We start from the raw sequence: 17107 nt of genomic DNA, 5'->3' as shown, positions 1-17107 counted from the left end.
TTCCATGCCATTAGAGCAGTACACACATCTCACGTATGGGAGCTAGACCCTCTTAGCTAGGGCAGCTCTAGTAGGTAAGATTCCCTTGATCGACCAAATGCCATGCGCGCATATGTACCTTAGGTGTCACATTTATTTTCCTTAGTTTCCCTCACAACCTTGCGCAACTTGTCTCCGAGCTTGAGCCGAAAGCTTTCTTTTCCAAGTTGTCACTAATTCTTGCAATATGGCACCCATTTTTTATGTTGTACCTCCTCTTCTTGTCAAAATGCCAAACAAGCCTATCATCACCCCCATTTAAGCTAAGAGGGATCTTCAAGATATTCACCACCTCCATTGGTGTAAACAACTCTTCTAGTAACCATTCCTGCCATACCCCAGCCTCTAAATCAATAAGATCTGCTACTTTAAACTCTTCCGTACCGTCTACCAGTGTTGTATAGCATATTTGATGGCTATAGAGGAAAGTATACCTTCCAAAATGAACAAAGTGGAGGAAACATATTTTGGCAAATTCGACCGTTGGATGTGATCAATATAAGGAAATATGACTATGGTAAAAAATTTATATGTTTTCGTCATCATTTTGGCCTCGACCAAGTGGTCAACCCTAAACTCTAAATAGCTATCAAACTAAAACGTTCATAACCACTTCATCACAACTTCTTTTCTCAATCCGTCAGCACTCACATGCTCGTGGGGATGAGATATATCAATGCATGTAAAATGTTCAGGATGTTTATCTCCCCCTAATTTAGCTCCCCTTAGAGAAGCATAAATGTATATTGCATTGACCCCTTTGACCAATATGAAAACGCCGGTCGACTGAGTTAATTTTTTTACACGACACTTACTAATACTTGTTAAAATACTTGGGTAATATCAAATTTAACAATTTTAAATTTTGGATTTGCAAATCGCTAGAAATACTTGTGTGCCTACTAGTGATGTATAACTTCTAGATTGCTTATATAGTGATGAGGACTTTTCATAAATAACATGGACTAGGAAGTTCAATTTTGTCAAACCAACCGTTGGATGAGATGATTGAAATATTTTATATTTGTTGTAAAAAAAAAATCAGTCAATTTAATCATCATTTTGACTTCAATCTATATGGTCAACCGAAGATACCCTGATAACATGCACTAAATATTAGCTACATTCCTCTTAAGGGCAACCCCATCAAGACATAAGACATTTAGAAAACCGACCGGTGGATGCAGTGATTGAGAGAATTTATACTCATTTTCAAAATATTATCCTCTTTCAACTTCATCTCAACAACGATCCACTCAGTCAACCATAATGTCTTCATTTTACTAATACTAAAACGCAAATTGTCAATTTGTCATTAATACTGTAAGAGTACTTTTCATAGCTATTTCTCATATGATATACCTATATTACTCATGTATAAGAACTTGAGAGACTCGATCTTCGCAGTTATTTTTTTTTCCTAAAAATATAGTTTTCCTAAGAACTTAAAACATATAATTAAAATTCAATCAAGTTAAAATCTACTAAAAAAATTAAATTTAATTCTGTTTTTCATTTATTTATTTATATTTTTTCTTTCTAATTTATTTTTAGGTCACTAATGTTGTCGAAACAAGAAAAATAACCAACAAATTGAACTAACAAATTCTGTTTATTGTAAATTGGAAAAGAATAAAAGGGGAATGAGGTGGCTAGATCTTCAGCTGCCACCTTCAACAATTCTTGGTGCATTAGCCACCGCACCACATTTGTAATTTTATTAATGAGTGCTCTGTCTTCTATAACTAACACGTCATCGGAGGAGAGAAAGCTCAATCCACAAAACGATGCCGTTACACCACAACTCCCTGATTTTTTCCCCTCGTGCCCTCTTAGCTATCCCAAACTCAAACCTTATGCCAAAGCAAAGCACCACACACACAGAAAAGCTCCAAGCTAGCCAAAGGCACCACTTTTATGCTAAAACCTAAAACCACATCTGGGCTTTCTTCTCCATTACCCAAAGTCTCTATTAGTCTTTGCATTTTACCATTTTCAATTTTTTCTATTTGATTTGTCATTGAAATGAAATACCCAAGTAATCAAAGTAGCGAATAATAATAAAGGCATTCCAATCTAACTCCAAATCGTTCATCAATACAACCTAAGTCAAAATCTTTGCTAAAGCATATCTTATAATCCAAAAGGCTTTTGCCTCATGGCCAAATCATTTAGCTCTTGGCTGCCTGCTTTTCCTTGGCTTTCTGGATCTTCAAAACCTTCTTCACAATCTTTTGCTCTTCTGCTAAGAAGGCTCGAATAATCCTCTCTCTGACAGCATACACCTCCAGACAAGACACCTCCATAAGCCCCGTTCATAATCCTGCGGTTCCTGGACAATCTTACTGATTTCACCAATTTTAGTGTTTTTCAATCTTGGATCGAACTAGTGTTCGGGTTTGCCTGGTTTCTCTACTTGTGGGCAGTCTCATAGAGTTTTGAATTTGGCTAACAATTCTGTGGTTGGAGGCATATCGACATGTATTGCATCACTTCAAGCTTTGCAATTTCTGAACCTTTGATTCAATCAACTGACTTATGAGATGTATCAGACACGAGGTCTTCGAAGAAGAAGATGAGGCCCATTGAATGGCACGTGAGAGGGAGGTGGCTCTGTTAAAACTCATTTACCATTGACATGGAATTGACGTGAATGCCCCTCCGTTAATGGACGTTTAAGGCGTAGGTTACGTCTGGCATAGCCAAGAATTATGCCCAAAATAACTGATATATTTATATATACAGGCCCGCTCACCTGCGGGACAAAAATAAAGGGACAAAACGGGACAAAACCATCCCAGCCGTTGGATCTTAATTCAGTTGATCAAACGGACAAAACGGCAAACCATTAAAACAAATTTTTTTTTAACCTATTATCCAATCCCGTTTAGTTTCAACCAAGACTCTACGTTCAGTCTTGGGTTCTTCCTCCTCCCTTGTCTCCACGTTCAGTCTTGAGTTCTTCCTCCTCCCTCGCCTCCCATATACCATTCTTGATTCATCCTCATCCTCATCATCATAAGATTGGCCTATCTTGAAGGTATTTTTCTTAGATTTTACTCTCTCTCGATTTTAGGGTTTTTTTTTTTTTAATTTTTTCTCTTCAGTTTGGGTGAATCATGGAGCCATCGTATTTTGTTTGATGATTTCATTTCTGGTGTTCTGATTTGATTGTCAAAATTTTGGTATTCTTTTGCAAGTATTGATTTTGCTGGGATATAGAGTTGGTCAAAAGAAATTGAAAAAATGTCAATACTTTTTGTCCATGGAATGGATTGAATCATTGAATAGGAAGCCTCATTGACCCAAAAAGAACTTTTCACAGACGGACTCCATTCCCTTCGCCTTGGTATTAAAGAACTTCTCTCAAATCTGGGTGTTGAGGAACTTCCATCCACAAAAAAAAAAAAGAATACCTCAGGAAATACTCATTGAAGAACCATCTCAATCAAAGGCAAAAGGAAGTGGGAAGAGGTTGAAGTCATCCAAAGAAATTGCAATGAATAGGCAGAGAAACTGTGGAAAATGTGGTAAAACTGGGCACAACATAAAAACATGTAAGAAGCACAATGCTAATGGGTAATAACTTTATTTACTACTAACACTTGCTTTTATTTCTTGATGTGATCTATTTCATGCTTATTAATGTATCATTGATATTGTATATGAGCAGGTCAAGCATACAAATCAACCCCACTGAGCAATCAAATGAAGCACCACTTAGCATGTAAAGGATGAAGTTGATCTTTCTTCTGTTTTGTTTCAGCATAATCACAAGTTTTTTTATATGTAATGGATTGTAATATGCATCAGTTGGGTTGTCATTCAATGAATGTTTTTTCATTCATCCACTGCCCAGAACTTGTGTATATTCTTTTGCATTATGATTATAACTTGTGATTGTGAATTGGGATGTCTGTTACATGTCACTGACCAAGTAACTGTAACTGGTCACGTAACTGACCATGTCACTGACCAAGTAACTGTAACTGGCCATGTAACTAGTCACGTAACTGACCATGTCACTGACCAAGTAACTGACCATGTCACTGACCAAGTAACTGCCCATGTCACTGACCATGTCACTGACCAAGTAACTGCCCATGTCACTGACCAAGTAACTGGTCACGTAACTGACCATGTAACTGACCATGTCACTGACCAAGTAACTGCCCATGTCACTGACCAAGTAACTGGTCACGTAACTGACCATGTCACTGACCATGTAACTGACCAAGTAATTGCCCATGTCACTAACCAAGTAACTGGTCACGTAACTGACCATGTCACTGACCAAGTAACTGACCATGTCACTGACCAAGTAACTGATCATGAGACTAAACGGGATTGGATAATAGGTTAAAAAAAAAATTGTTTTAATGGTTTGCCGTTTTGTCCGTTTGATCAATTGAATTAAGATCCAACGGCTGGGATGGTTTTGTCCCGTTTTGTCCCTTTATTTTCGTCCCGCAGGTGAGCGGGCCTGTTTATATATATACACACACATACTATTATTAAGAGGTAATATAGTCAAATAAAAAATAAAAAATGGTGAAAGTGAAACAGATAAGAACCTAAAAAAAAAACTACCCACTTCTATGAAAAACTACTCATTTCTGGTAAAAAAATATTCCCACTTCCTATTTTTTTTTTTTAAATCAATATTCACATACATAGTGTGTGGGGCCCATCTAATTTATATATAGTTTTTCACTATTTACATATAGAGGCTTTTGTACCCAAATGAGTGTGACGTTTTAATATGTATTTGTTCTCATTTGGCTAAGTTATTCTTGTAAAATTAATAATTATAATATAGTTTATGTTTTTAGGTACTTCATGGTCGGAAATGGTGAAAAGAGGTAAAAAAGAGCATAAATGAGTGTAAATGAAGGATGAGTCATTTTAGAAACTTTCCTCTTTCATTTTAGGAAATATTTCCTATTTTGTTTTAGGAAACTTTCTTCAATTGAACTTTTGTATTTCTGATTTTCCTGTTTTAATGAGTCCATCCCATTGAAACTCTTGAGTGATGAAATCAAGGAAAATTGAAGGATAAGAAGACTTGCATAAATCATGAGGAATTCAAGGAGTTATCAATCACATAAATTCTTCTTATTTCGTGGAGATAAAAGGGGAGTGTTATATTCAATATTTATTTTTTCTTGATTATAGGAGTTCATTGTGTGCACAAATCTTGGAAGAAGAAATTAGTGCAATTCAAAGAAAAAGAATAAGGGATATATCTGGTCACTATTCAAGGGAAAGAAAAGGAGCATGTTAAGGGGAAAAGAGATAAAAAAAATCAAGACTTTGTCATGAACAAATCAAGGAAATTTTAAGGAGAAATCACCTCTAGATGAATGGCCATGATTACATCACAAGAGAGGAGAATTTCACTATAAATAGCAGCCATTCTCAACACCAAGAGCACCACTTCCTGGCCTATCACTTCCTAACCAAAAACTATTCCATAACTCTGCCCAATTCACTTCTGAAACTTCCATCACCTACAAGACCATGACCACCATCCTTCCATCAATCTACGAAGTTCTTAGGCGCTGAGTCAAGGACACTCCACCACCATAGCAGAGACAAGTTCATCACCTTGTTGCCAAGCAGCTGAGGAAAGCTTCAAAGTGTAACTATGACTCTACTTATAATTTTTGTTTCAGTTTTGTGTGTTTGGATTTGCTAGTTGTGTAATTGGAGACATGGAATTTTTAGAATATTTTTATTAATATTTTTGAGATTTTCAGATTATTGAGTTAATTTTGAGAATTCTTTTATGATGCATGTTACAATCTTGTGCCTTTTACATGTTTAGGTAATTTTCAGAGTTAAGTTAATAAGTTTGCATGCTAGAATCACGCTGAGTATTCTTGTATGTTTGCTTAATCCCAGCAATTGCCCTTTATTTATTAAATTGCTTAAACTTAAAATATTATTCTTTCAAGGGCATACAAGTAAACCAAACGTATGGATTTAGATAATGTTTGAAAGAAAGATATCAGACATATGCTAGAAAATAGGTCAAAGTGTCAAACCTTGGCCACGTTCTGAATAGATAAGTCATGTATTAAGCCATTAAGGAAAGAAAAAAGAAGAAGCAGATAATAACAAAATCAATCAGCAATTCCCACGTCCAAATCCCCCAAAAAAAAAAAAAAAAAAAAAAAACAGAAAGAGCATACATGTTCCTTGATTTATGACCACGTCCAAGTCTCAACTGAAGGTTGCAGTTCCAACTGCAAGTACAAATGGATTACAAATATCCACAATTAACTACATGCCAGTTGCCACAATTCATTTCTTTATGCCCAAATTTAAGTAATTACGTTCATCCTCCTTCTCACTGCAAACACAACCATTTGAAGGTACCAACTATATCTATGAAGACCTTTTTCACTGCTGCTAGCACGTCTTTATTTGTTTTTGCTACTAACTATATTGTTCTTTTTACAGAGGTTCTTCACTGATTTTGGAGGCGAGTCACAAAGAAAACCACAAGGCCAATTTTGAAGCTTCCATCTTTTGGTAATCTTTCGACCAATGTCCAGCCCTTTTTTTTAACGTGTTGCACACCTTCTGCATACAAAATAGAAATATAAATAAATTTCAATGCATATCTAATGTTATTCAATAGCTGACCAGTTTTTAGTGCGCAGGTTATTGTGATTGACTTTCTAAAGACAGGCGAATTCCCAAATTCCCACAAGTAAGGATGAGGTGAATTTTCTCATTCCTCATCCCAAACTATGTCTACTTTCTTTTTTATCTTTCTGCTACTGATTATAGACTGTTCTTTCTACACAGATTCTTTAAATGAATAATTGGCTTTGGCTTCTTGACGGGTTATGGAGGTGAATCATAACGGTTCAGATCCAATTTTGATGGCAGGTAACAAAGAAACAAACTAAAGGGGAAAAAAGAAAAGAAAAAAGGATCGAACTAAATTATTCTTCTTACATCATTACTTCCTTAAGGTTCAGGAGGTTTCTTTTTGCTGTTTTTCCTACTAAGTACTAACTATATATTGTTGTTTCAGGTTATTTAGATGAATGATTGGCTTTGGCTTCGACACGGGTGCAAATAGTGAATCACATCAGTTCCACTTCAATTTGCATTACTACTCAATTACATAAGGAGGGACACTCATCTGCACATGCAGGTTAATCATATTGGCCTTATTCATTTTATTGTACTACTACTATAGAAAGTTTTATTAAAGTGGTGGATAACAAAGTAATCAGATCACATAACAGAGAAAGAGGAACCCGTACCTTCTCGGTCAATGCTTACTCATACAGAAGATAGCATTTAGATATATTTCTTCTATTTTTGATCATGTACTCTATTGTAAGCTTTGATAATGACATGCTTTATTGGTTCTGCCTTTTCTTCCAATATACTTCGTTTTAATTTTACTGCCAATGTAGAACATTTTAGTCCAATGGCTACATGATTAAACAAATTTGTAAAAGCAATTTGGGATTCGCAAAGTGTTGTCTGACAAAGCCAAATTTTTAGCATGTTATTCCAAATTAGCCAACAAGTACACACGCTCAAAATTCACAAGTTACAAACAAAAAATCAATCTTACTTTCTTGGATAAGGAGTCTCTCGAAGGTGTCTTGCTGTAGGTGACTGAACCGCGCCGCGTAAATGGGGGACTGGACAAGAGGGATGATCTCGACGAGGTCTTGGAACAGGACGCGGTCGATGTTACCGTTGGCGGCGGAGGAGGACAAAGTCAGGTGGTGGTGGTGGTCAGTCAAGTCCCCGAAATGACCATACAATTGTTGTTGGGTCTGCAATTCCGGATTCAGCAGCAACCTGGATTTAATGCCACTTTCAATGAAGGAGGAAGCATAGCAGAGTTTCGATGGGTGATCGTGGGGGAGGGGACGAGGTGGGTACATACAAGAAAGAGGGTCGGGTTGAATTCATGGTGGGAGAGAAAATAAGAAAACAGAAATCATGGTTGGTTAGATCAACCAAATCGAACCCAAAGGGAAATGAAGGGAATATTTCATGATTAGGTGAAGGGAATCAATAGGGCCTTATCAAACGTGGAAGACTAGGGGCTTACAAACAAGTGATGGTGAGAACAAAGAAAACAGACCATGAAAACATATGGATGAACACGTGCGGAAACAAAGATAAAAAGAAAATAAAAAAAAATGTATTCCTACCGGTGGATGGGAAGGATTTACCTCTTCTTCTTTCCTTTTTTTTTTTTTTTTTTTTTTTGACGTGACTATTTATTCTCTTTTCTAACTCATAAAAAAATAGAGATTTTTTCCTAAGATAACTAAAGTAAAAGAAAAGACTCTGATCAAAATAAAATATAAAATAAAAATATATAGCAACTCTTAAATGCAAACTGGTTGCGATGTATAGAATGGAAAAATTTATTATACCAAAAATCATTTGAAAAAAAAAAAACTAAAGAGATTTATTATTTTTTGTAGAAACAAACGCCAACGACTCATGGACCAAATGGAACATGTGCGTGCTCGGCACCGACAATGGCGAGAGTCAATGAGTTCTTCACAACGTCAAGCATACTTGGCATGACGACGCGCAATAGCTCAAGAAAAGCGACCCGTGGTGGAAACTAGCCCAAGTAACAGAGTTTTTCTACCTAGAATTCCTTTGAAAAGTGCAGAAAGTGCTGGGCTCCCATTTCAACTAACAAGAAAGCAATTTCCAGTCAAACTGAGCTTCTGTTTGACCATAAACAAATCTCAAGGCCAGACTATCCCACATGTAGGTGTTTACCTCCCAGATCATGTTTTTAGTCATGGACAATTATATGTGGCATTGTCGAGAGGAGTATCGGAGTCAACCACAAAAGTTTTGGTTAAAAAAGGATCAATAGTTGGTGAAGATGGCGTATTTACGACGAATGTCGTATTTAAAGAAGTTTTGCTTCATTCAAACACAAATGATAGATCGTCTTCATAGGTATTTTGACATTTTTATTGATTAGAAATGTACATATTTGATTGAATTTTTTTGGATTATAACCCTGTAACTTTGTGTAATTCTTTCTATTTGTAGGAATGGTACCAAATCGTCGCCCTCAACAAAAGAAAAAGTTCTAAAGAGACGAGGGCCATAGGAGGCATGTTTCCGTATTTTTCATGTGGTTGGTGCATGGGAAAATCAGTAAAAATGAACATTATTATCTCAGTCAGCTTATTTTGAAAGAGTGGAACAAAAAGAACTCTTAAGCTCTGCTTCTTTTCCTTTAAATATGTTTTTATTTTGTGGTAGTTAACCAATTTCAATAATAAGTAGACTGGGTTCCAACCATTAAAATTATATATATTTGTATATACCAGCGCATATTTCTGTATAATGGATTGCTAAAGACATATTTGTTCCAACCATTTATGTTTTTTACTGCTGGATTGCTAAAGACATATACAATATTTCATAATATCTGTATGGGGTAAGAGTTAGGTAATATGCAACACAGAAATTATATTGCACTCATGAGTAATATTTCAAATATGCGTAGCAAAAGAGGAAGGACAATACGCACGCGCATCGCGCGTGCAGGAAGGCTAGTATATATAAGTCTTAATTGGTTTTAGTTGCTTTGATAAAAAGTTATAAAAAAAAAAAAATGTTTACAGGTCTTAACGGGTTTCAATGGATAACCCACAAACCCTCCAGGTTTAGCCCGCGAAACCCGTTAAGCTAACGGGTTCTTACCGGGTCGACCCGTTAAGAACCCGCACGGTATCTGCACGTTGCCAGGCCTAGGTGAAACATAAATCTAACAATATTTTTGGTTTTTAATAATCAAATTATACATATCTTTTGACTCACTAATCAATTAAGAGAAAATTATACAAACAGTACCCAAATTAAGGCCGGCTCCTAACTTCAATACCCAACTATGCAAATCTATTATTTTGGTACTCCAAGTTTGAAGCCCGACCCAAGAATCGTACACGCCGTTATTAACAGCATTAAGTTTTGTGCTAGGTGGCATATTTTGGTCACTCAATGTCTTAACCCAGAATTTTTTTTTTTTAATATACCAACTTGATTTCTCTCTCTCTCTCTCTCTCTCTCTCTCTCTCTCTCTCTCTCTCTCTCTCTCTCTCTCTCTCTCTCTCTCTCTCTCTCTGTGCAACATGTGAGATATCCTCTCCCCCATAATTGCTCCTTGTTTGTGTGATCAAACGGAAGGAAGCAGGGAGAGGAAAATTGAATATTGAATTGGTTAATAGGTGTTGGATTAGCTCGAGATGCATCAGATTGCAAACCCAGACCGACTCTGACGTTGACCCATTTTCGTTCCGACGGGGAACCGACGATTTCTTCACTCTCCGACTACTGCCCAAAGTCGCACAGGCACCATTAGCTTCCTCGCGGCGGCGCGAAGCAGAGCTTAGTCCTCCTTTCTCTGAACTAGCAGAGACAACGGCAGGACAAGTTTCGAATGGTTCTCTGGTTTTTCGGCATTATTTCAGACTGAGGCCACGACTACAAGTGAGACCGATGGCGGTAACTTCGTCTTGGCAAGGTGAAGAAGCATGTGGTACCTTCTTGTCCATCTGTCAACTTGGGAGAGAGAATCGAAGAAGAGAAAATGTTTGAGTTTTTGGGCGAATTTCCATGTTTTCCGGCAACGTTTGGTTTCAACTAAGGTCTCAAACTTGTTTCCCTTGTCGAGCTCTACCTCTCTATATACTTGAATTTAAGTTTGGAGGAGATTAGTAGAAATTGAAATTTTGGAGTTAATCAACCACCGTGGTTCACTGTTCACGGTGGTGGTTTTGGTCTTCCTTGGCTAATTTTCAGCCATGACATGAAACAGTGAGCAGAAATTGATGATTTGATGTTTCTGGAATTGTTGAAGTTGTAGAATTAGATATGCGAAGTTAGGCTGCAGACTTTTTGGATTTTCTGGATATTATTGAGCCATTTGGTTTGATGTTCATGGTGGTTTGTTGGTTCGATTAACACGAGTATGAAGTAACCTCTCATGAAGATAAACCCACCTCCGAAAATGGGTTATCCACAGCTGTTATTGAGGAGAGGAAGAGGAATCAGTAACTTATCATTTAAGTTGTTGAAAGTTTTATTTACAACTTATCAATAACTTTTTTTTTTGAGAGAAACTGTCAACTCAGATTAATTAGGAGGTAAACTCCTTAGCAAGTACATCAACAATACAATCTGGAGGCTCTAGACCCCAAAATAAAGAACTAGAAGAAGAACAAGCAAAACTAGCTAAAGTATGAGCCACAACATTGGCTTGACGATAAGCATGAGTGAAATAAGAACCCGGCATGTGCTAAAGATGGAAGGTAATGTCATCATACACACGCCCAATGAAGGAAGTATGGGGAATGACTGTCAGCTTTGTAGCATGAAAAAGAGTAAGAGAATCTATCTCAAAAATAACAGGAGAAAGGCCTTGCTGCATAGCAAGTGAGACAGCCTCCCTCCCAGCTAAAGCCTCAACCTGTTCCGGAGAAGAGACATTAGTAACTGGAGCATAATGACCACCCAAATAGTTCCCCATATTATCACGGATAATAACACCAATTCCCCCTGAACTGTTATCTTTATGAAATGCACCATCAATGTCAATCTTAACCCAACCTGCACTCGGAGGTTGCCAAGGGACAACAAGTCTATTGCCTCCCCCAGAGCCCTTGCCATGATACTTCTGGTACTCCTGAAACCGCACCGCCAACTGCACCACTACATGATTCACCTCCAGACTCTTATTATCCCATACCCTATTATTTCTCTCCCTCCAGATGCCCCACAAACTAAACAAAAAAGGTGCCCATAGTTTAGGAGATAAATTAGAAGCACAATGCACTAACCAATCGGTAAAATTTAGCTGCATAGCATCAAAAGAGTAAGCAACCCGTACTACACCAGATACAACATTCAACACTCCCTTCACATATGGAGAAAGTCTACAAATATGTTCAATTGTTTCATCCCCTATTCCACATAGAGTGCAAGAACATGCCTCCAAAGGGACCTGTTTCTCAATCAATCTAGCTATAGTTGGTATGCAATTATTCACCACCTTCCATAGAAAGATTCTAGCCGTACCTAGAATATTAGTAGACCAAAGTTTCTTCCAGAATTCTTGCATCTGCATAAATGCCCTCCTGCACTCTCTCCTCCTCCATTAAGAGTCTATAAGCGCTCTTGACCGAAAACAAACCTTTGGGATCAAAATGCCACACCCAACGATCTTTCACCCTACGGTTACTCAAGGGAATAGATAAGATAAACGGAATATCATCAATATGGCAAACCTGATACACCAATGCTTCGTTCCACCTACCTTCAGTATTAAATAAATTGCTTACTCTCCATTCCTCATTCCAACCCCCATGAACCGGTACTAAACGAAATGGCGCCGCTCTAGGTACCCATGGATCAGATAACAAAATATTAGTCCCATCTCCCACCTGCCAACGAGCCCTTTTGACCAGAACATCTCTAGCATCAAAAATACTACACCAAGAGAAAGAAGGGGATGGATGGTGTTCCGCCTCCCAAAAAGAAGAATCTGGAAAGTACCTCACTTTATACATCTTGGCAATCAGAGAATCCGGACACTGAATAATTCTCCAACCTTGTTTAGCTAGCATGGCTCGATTAAAATCATATAAATCACGGAACCCCAAACCTCCTTCCTCCCTTGGACGACAAAGGAATTTCCAAGGCTTCCAATGAATCTTCCACTGCTTACATGACTCCCCCACCAAAATCTAGCACACCTCTACTGAAGGTCATCACAGAAATTCTTTATTAACTGAAAACAACTCATAGCTTATGTAGGCAAAGATTGGGCCACCACTCTGATAAGAATGTCCTTACCCGCCCCAATAAGCAATCGGCCTTGCCATGTTTGAAGTTTCTGATCCAATCTCTCCTGAATATATTGAAAGGTGCGAGTTTTGTTCCGCCCCACATATGTAGGCAGCCCAAGATATTTCTCATGGGACTCTACTACTGTGACCCCCAAATGAGCTGCAAGCATATTCTGTTGATCCGTGCTGACATTCTTACTAAAAGTAATAGAACTCTTATGGAAATTCACCTTTTGACCGGACGCTCGACCATACACCCTCAAAACATTACTAATCTCTTGACAAGCTAGTAAATTAGCCCTCGCATATAACATACTATATCATCAGCAAAAAGAAGATGGTTTACCATAGGAGCGCCATCACAAATAGCAATACATGGCAGCACACCTTGACGAGCTTTCTTGTTCAACAAAGCAGACAAACCTTCTGCTCCAAGAAGAAACAAATATGGTGATAACGGATCCCCCTGACGCAACCCTCGTACCCTCGTGAAGGTACCACATAGGTCTACCCCGGACAAGAAAAGAATACCTGACAGAGGAGACACACTGCATAATCATCTGCACCCAACTATGAGTAAAACCCAATCGCTCCAAAACTTTTTGTAAAAACCCCCATTCCAAACGGTCATAGGCTTTACTCAAATCCAGTTTTAAGGCCATGAATTCCTCACCTGCTCGTTTATTATGAATAAAATGTGCTAACTTATTAGCCGCCAAAGTATTGTCAGTAATGAGTCTGCCGGGAATGAACGCACTCTGAAATGGAGAGATTATCTGAGGCAAAATGACTTTCAATCTGTTGGCAATAACTTTCGAACACAACTTGTAGATAACATTACACAATGTAATGGGATGCAAATCTGCCATGGTCTCAGGGGAGTTGACCGTGGGAATCAAACAAATATGCGTAAAGTTAATTTGTTTAAGTAACTGACCCGTCTGCAAAAAATTATGAACAGCAGCAGTAATATCTGCGCCTATACTCTCCCAATAGTGTTGGAAAAATAGCGGCGGCATTCCATCCGGTCTAGGTGACTTCGTAGGATACATTTGAAACAACGCCTCCTTCACCTCCTCACAACTATACTGGGAACACAAGGATATATTCATCTCCTCCGTTACCGAAGGGGAAATAGCCTGCAACGTTTCCTCTAAAGCCTCCGTATCAATAGTACCTGCTTTATACATTTGTTCAAAATAATTTACCATCACAGATTCCATACCTTCATCATCCTCTTTCCAAACCCCGACCTCATCGTATAGCCCTCTTATGAAGTTTTTCCGCTTCCTATTAGAAGCCTTCTAATGAAAGAAACCCGTGTTGCTGTCCCCTTCCTTAGGCCACGAAGCTTTGGCCCGCTGACTCCAATACAGTTCCTCTTCCGACAACAGTCTCTCCAATTGTACCATTAATTCGCCCCTCTCTATCAACAAAGCCGGGGTAAGCTACACAAGCAATATAGCTTCTAGTTGTACCCTGATGTCCATAATTGCCTTCTGTCGGTCCTTGAAGACACTACGCTTCCACGCATCCAACGCAATGCTAGTCCATTCTATTTTCTTCGAAACAAGGAACAGGGGCTGCCCACTGATCAGTCTACCCCATTGTTGATGAACTATCTCATGACAACCCTCATGATGCAGCCATAATGATTCAAACTTGAATCGATGGTAGCTCATCCTCTGACTAATAGGGACTAAACTGATAGAGAGAAAAATCAGTATATGATCCGATTGGCTAGGAGGCAAATGTTGCACCCGAGAATGAGCAAAAGTGTCTGACCAAGCTGTCGTAGCTACCACCCTATCCATCCTAACTTTCGTCTCTGAATCACTCCATGTATATGGGCGCCCATAAAACCCCATGCCAGGTCGACCAGTTCCGCGTACCCCAATGCATCTCGGAAACCTCTCATCTGATTCTCCGACCTTGGTCTATCGTCCAACTTTTCCGACGCCAGCAAGATCTCATTAAAGTCACCCAATACAACCCATGGCAGGCTATCCTCATCACTCAAAGCCTTCAAAAGATCCCAGGATGCCTGGCGGTCTGCCGTATTAGGGTTACTGTAAAACCCCGTGAACCGCCAACGAACAAACCCTACACCCTCATCCACCACCACGTGAATAAACCGGGCCGTAGATGGCTGTCGAACTGAAACTCGCAAATCATCATTCCAAAAAAGTCCCAGACCCCCTGCTTGTCCAACACTCATCACCCCCTCCTCATGAGCAAACCCTATGTTACGTTGTAGTCTATCAAACTCCGCTTCATCTCTGATTTTGGTTTCGATTAGGAAAACCAGTTTTGGTTTGTGCTGTGAAATCAGAATCTTCAAAGCACGCCGTATAGAAGGATTACAAATCCCTCGACAATTCCAGAACATCACGTCCATGGCCGTACGACACAGATCAGGTCAAGGAAACCTAGGTTTCCGACCTCTACCCTAGCTCCGAGAAACCAGGTTTAACTTAACATGCACCATTTTTAACTTTGACTTATCAATAACTTGAAACAACTCATTTAGACTGTTCAGATTTTCTAAATAACTTGAACCAACTCATTTACTTTTCCATTAAATGACTTCAAAGTTTTGAATGGTTTATTTGGCATGCCTAAGTTTCTAATGGAGCACATCGTACACATCACTATTATGTATGTTAATGTGTTAATAAACTACAACACATTACGTAATGGGACAATTAATTAAGCTTCAATAATTACTATATTACCGTATGTTTCATGAAGCTGAATTAGATTAATGTATACGTTAATATATTGTATACTCTGTTTAATTACTAATTAATACACAATTATATGTATATGAAAAATGGGGCACTAAATATATATATATATATATATATATATTTTTTTTTTGGTTAAACCAAGGTATCCCCCACCCGTAGGTAAGGACTAATCCCTCTCGAGCCGGGTCGGACCCCATTTAGGGGGGAAGCTCTCCCAATACTGGCTGCTCCATTCACAAGACTCAAACTCGAGACCTTGCTTAAGGGGAACAAGCTCCTTACCACTTGAACCACCAAGCATTCGTTGGGCACTAAATATTTTATATTGCTTCGATTTGCAGATGCCAGTTACTTAACAAACGGGTACTTGGACACCGTAATAGACTGGATATCAGGCATGAAAGATATCCGTTTGAAGGATATCCCAACCTTCATCAGAACCACAGACCCAAACGACAACATGATCGATTTCTTTCTTCACGAAACCGAACGAACAGCTAAGAAAGCCTCCGCCATCATCTTGAACATATTCGACTACATAGAACACAACGTCCTCGAAGCACTCTCGACCCTCCTACGGTCCTACCGCCAGTCTACTCCATCGGACCCCTAAACCTACAAGTCAACCAAATCCCACCCGACAGTGAGTCGCAGACCTTTGGTTCGAATCTCTGGAAGGAAGAGACAGAAGTTCTGGAATGGCTGGACTCTAAAGAGCCCGACTCTGTCGTCTTCGTCAACTTCGGAAGCATCACAGTGATGACCCAAACTCAGCTGATCGAGTTCGCTTGGGGGCTCGCAAACAGCAAGAAGACGTTTCTCGGGGTGATCAGGCCTAACATAGTTAGGGAAGCGTCGGCTGTGGTGCCGGCAGAGTTTGTAGAGGAGACGAGAGAAAGAAGTATGTTGGTCAGTTGGTGTCCTCAGGACCAAGTCCTGAGCCACCCAGCGATCGGAGGGTTCTTGACTCACAGCGGGTGGAACTCGACGGTCGAGAGTGTCTGCGGCGGAGTGCCGATGATCTGCTGGCCTTTCTTCGCCGAGCAACAGACGAACTGCAGGTACTGTTGCAAAGATTGGGGAATAGGGATGGAGATTGAGGGTGATCCTAAGAGAGACTATATAGAAGAGCTTGTGAGGAAGTTGATGGAGGGAGAAGAAGGGAAAGAGATGAAGAAGAAAGCTCTGGAATGGAAGATGTTGGCAATGGAGGCCGTCACTGGTCCTGAGGGTTCGTCTTTTGTGAACTTAGACAAGATGGTCAACCAGGTTCTTCTAGCTCCCAGAAAATATTAATTAGTGAGGATTTGAAAAAAAGAAACTAGCTTGGTGATTGCTTTGGTTGCATTTGGACTGTATCAACTTTTTTTTCTTTTGGTCTGATTGGACTGTATCAGCTGGTTCCTTCTTTGTAATAATATTTATTAATTTCAATGTGTTTATTTCAAA

The 17107-nt window shown here is 39.0% G+C and overlaps 1 protein-coding gene and 1 pseudogene across 1 annotated transcript; one reads left to right on the top strand and one right to left on the bottom strand.

Annotated features, from left to right (window-relative positions):
- Positions 1-11359: 11359 nt before the first annotated feature.
- Positions 11360-12629, bottom strand: LOC112178184. The gene is made up of 2 exons (XM_024316369.2): positions 12254-12629; positions 11360-12138 (listed from the first exon to the last, which is right to left on the bottom strand). Exons 1-2 carry the CDS (start codon positions 12627-12629, stop codon positions 11360-11362), a joined length of 1155 nt encoding a protein of 384 aa, XP_024172137.2.
- A 2675-nt stretch (positions 12630-15304) lies between these two features.
- LOC112178183 lies at positions 15305-17107 on the top strand (annotated as a pseudogene).

The sequence above is a fragment of the Rosa chinensis genome, chromosome 7, assembly GCF_002994745.2.
Source record: "Rosa chinensis cultivar Old Blush chromosome 7, RchiOBHm-V2, whole genome shotgun sequence".
In the NCBI taxonomy this organism is placed as follows: Eukaryota; Viridiplantae; Streptophyta; class Magnoliopsida; order Rosales; family Rosaceae; genus Rosa; species Rosa chinensis.
Note: the sequence above shows the minus strand (reverse complement) of the source record. Positions and strands in the feature narration are given on the sequence as shown.

Excerpts from the sequence above, each read along its gene's own strand:
- LOC112178184 (XM_024316369.2), bottom strand. The coding sequence starts at position 12,629 with ATGTATAAAGTGAGGTACTTTCCAGATTCTTCTTTTTGGGAGGCGGAA. Across the intron at positions 12,139-12,253 it reads GTGGCATTTTGATCCCAAAG|GTACGGCTAGAATCTTTCTA; the intron begins GTTTGTTTTCGG and ends CTAATATTCTAG.